Consider the following 2,596-nt stretch of genomic DNA (forward strand, 5'->3'; position numbering starts at 1 on the left):
GGGGTAGCCTAGCTTCCCTAAGAAGGCAGCCAAGGACAGGGTGATCCTGGCCCCTTGGGGGGCACCCTGAATGCCAGTGGCTGCCCTGTCCTGGCCCTCACTGCCCCAGATGGGCGAGGTAGGGTGGACGTGGTTCTCCCCACTGGCCCGGACAATTTTCTGGGGCAAACTTGGCTTGAGGGCCATTTCTTGCTGGAGCCTGGGATCGCAGTTGCGTTTGGGGCTTGGCCCAGGGCTCGCCGGAGGTCTCAGCGTCCGTGCGAAGGAGCCGGCTGAGCGGGCCAGAGCCGAGGAGGCGGGGGCGGCCGGGGGCGGGGGCCAGGGGGCCGCCCCGGAGGTCCCAGGCAGCCAGCCGCCCGCTAATTCGGAATTCCTTCGGCATGAACTCGGGCGTGCCAGCGTCTCTGCCCCGGCCCACCCACCGCTTCCTGCCTGGGCCCCCCCACCAGGGTGGGAGGCACGGCCAGGCCTGCCTGGACCCCAGGCCCACTCTCAACGGTTTGGGAGTAGGTCACGCCCCTCCTGCCCCCCACCCACCAGCATCGCCTTATCCAGGAAGGGGCTGGCTGGGGGGTCTTGGCTGGGGGGCACTGCCCCTCTGCCACACCCGCCTGGCCTGGGCTGGCTTGGCCTGCCTGCCAGCAGCTGCAGCTGCCCTCCTGGGGCTGGGCGGGGGACAGGGCGAGAGGGCAAGGCCAGGCGGGCCTGGACAGGCCAGCCCCCCCCCTCCCAAGTTCCACCAGGAAAGGTCAGAATGAGGACTTCTCCTGGGACGTCGGTGCCAATCCCAGCTGGAGCACCTGAGCAATTGGCTTCCCCTCTCCTGCTCTCAGTTTCCTCCTCCATAAAATGGGAGGAAAATACACTCTACCTGTTGGGGAGATTAATGAGATGACATCATGATGTCCAGAGGGCCCAGCACATTGCAGCATCTAGGAACTATTAGAGTTACAGCCCTTCCCAGTTCTGGGGTCCCAGTCGGCTTCCAACTCCCTTCGGGTCTCCCCAGACAATGGGCCAAGGCGCTCGGGACCTGGATGCACACATTCCAGGCCAGGGGAAAGCAGCTGGGAACAGCCCACTAAGGTTGTAGGGGCCCTTGCCTGGTTTGGGGGGCCTCCTAGAAGGCTCCCCAAAGCAGAGCCCTGAGCTAAGCTTTTGGACAGCCACCCCCCTCCCCTTGCTCCCTGCCTTTCACACAGAGCTGGGGCCTTTAAAAGTTTTTTCCTTCTCCCTTCCCAATCTGGAGCCACTGCCGTTATTAAAAAGGAACACCATGTGTTTTAAAAGGGAAAAGTGTGAGATTCTCTGCAAGCAAGGCAGGAGGGTGGCCTCCATCCCGGGGTCCCGACAGGGGTCCCCATCTCCTGTCCCGCTGGTACCTGCAGACACTTTACGACCCACCCGCCTGCTGGTCAGGTGCTAAGACACACCGTAAGTAGAAACATATTGCTGAGGTGTGAGAATCTTTTATTTAATTTCTTCCCTCTTAAAGGCAAAAACACACGCACAACAATCCCGCCAACCACCACCACCTTTGCCTGCTGCTCTATGGGCTGGGAAACAAAGCCGGCCACTAACAGTGGCACTTACAGGCTCCGCTCACTGCCTAGCATTGTTGCCAGGGACCCCGGGAGGGCCTGGGTCAGCCCCTCACCTGCCCAGGCACCTTGGGCATGCCGGGCTTTCAGCAAGTGCCCCCAGGGGGTGCCCAGACCCCATCCTTTCTGGAGGAGCACCACAGGAAGCTGGCCCCCAGCGACCCGCGCGCCTGGACGGGGTGCGTGGAGTGACTGTGAACGTCTAGGGCAGGCTGTGCCTGCGTGTATACCCCTGTGTTGCCTCCCCCGGAGGAATGTGTGTGACCACGAATGTGTGTGTGTCAGGGATGGAATGTGTGTGCGCGCGCCCCGATGGTGTGCGAATGTGCATCTGGGATGCAGTGTGCGCTCATCTGAGGGCGAGGGTGACGGGCCACAAGCCAGTGTGTCTTTGTGTGTCTCTGGGTGTGTCCCAGAGAGGGTCTGGATGTAGAGACGATGTCCTGGAGGGGGTGTGCTTCTGGTGGGGAGGACAGAGAGCCCCGGAGGCCAGGATCTCCTGACAGGGTGGGGGTCTTGGCCTGAGGGCTGTGGGTTCCCTGTTGTCCCCCAGCCCCCCCCCCCCCCCCCCNGACTGGGAGCGGTGCCCTTTGGTCTCCACGGCTCCGAGTCCACGGGCGCTGTTGCGTGCACCCGCCGCGTCCTGGAGTTCAGCGAGTCCCAGGCCGCGGCACCCCCGACCCCAGCCAGAGCAGGGCCGGGTGTCCCCGGCCGGGCGGCCCAGGTAAGAAGGCCTAGGGCGCGGAAGCCGGACCCTCTGGCCAGAGGACTGCGGCGCCGTGCGCCCCGCAGGTGAGGGCGCCCCGAGGGCCGCGCCGGGGGCGCCTTCCTTTGTTCCCGGGCCGTCCAGGTGGCGCCCGCGCCCCCTCCCCCCGCAGCTGCCCCCGGGGCGCACGCTCTCGGCCCTGGCGGGAAGAAGGGAACAGGACGCCGGGTACTCACGGGCTCCTGATCCGGCTCTCGGCGCCCCGAGGACGCAGAGTAGCAGTAGGGGT

At 64.9% G+C, this 2,596-nt stretch overlaps 1 protein-coding gene across 1 annotated transcript in view; it reads right to left on the reverse strand.

Annotated features, from left to right (window-relative positions):
* The window catches only part of CRLF1 (cytokine receptor like factor 1), a gene marked incomplete at its 5' end in the record, with an annotated part of 9,520 nt that extends 6,928 nt beyond the window's left edge, over positions 1-2,592 (reverse strand). Inside the window, one exon of the mRNA XM_077777021.1 lies at positions 2,544-2,592. Within this exon, the coding sequence (XP_077633147.1) occupies positions 2,544-2,592 (49 nt within the window). The remainder of the gene's footprint in view (positions 1-2,543) is intronic.
* Positions 2,593-2,596: the final 4 nt, after the last annotated feature.

This window comes from Crocuta crocuta, unplaced genomic scaffold, assembly GCF_008692635.1.
Source record: "Crocuta crocuta isolate KB4526 unplaced genomic scaffold, BGI_CrCroc_1.0 scaffold77, whole genome shotgun sequence".
NCBI classification, from domain to species: Eukaryota; Metazoa; Chordata; class Mammalia; order Carnivora; family Hyaenidae; genus Crocuta; species Crocuta crocuta.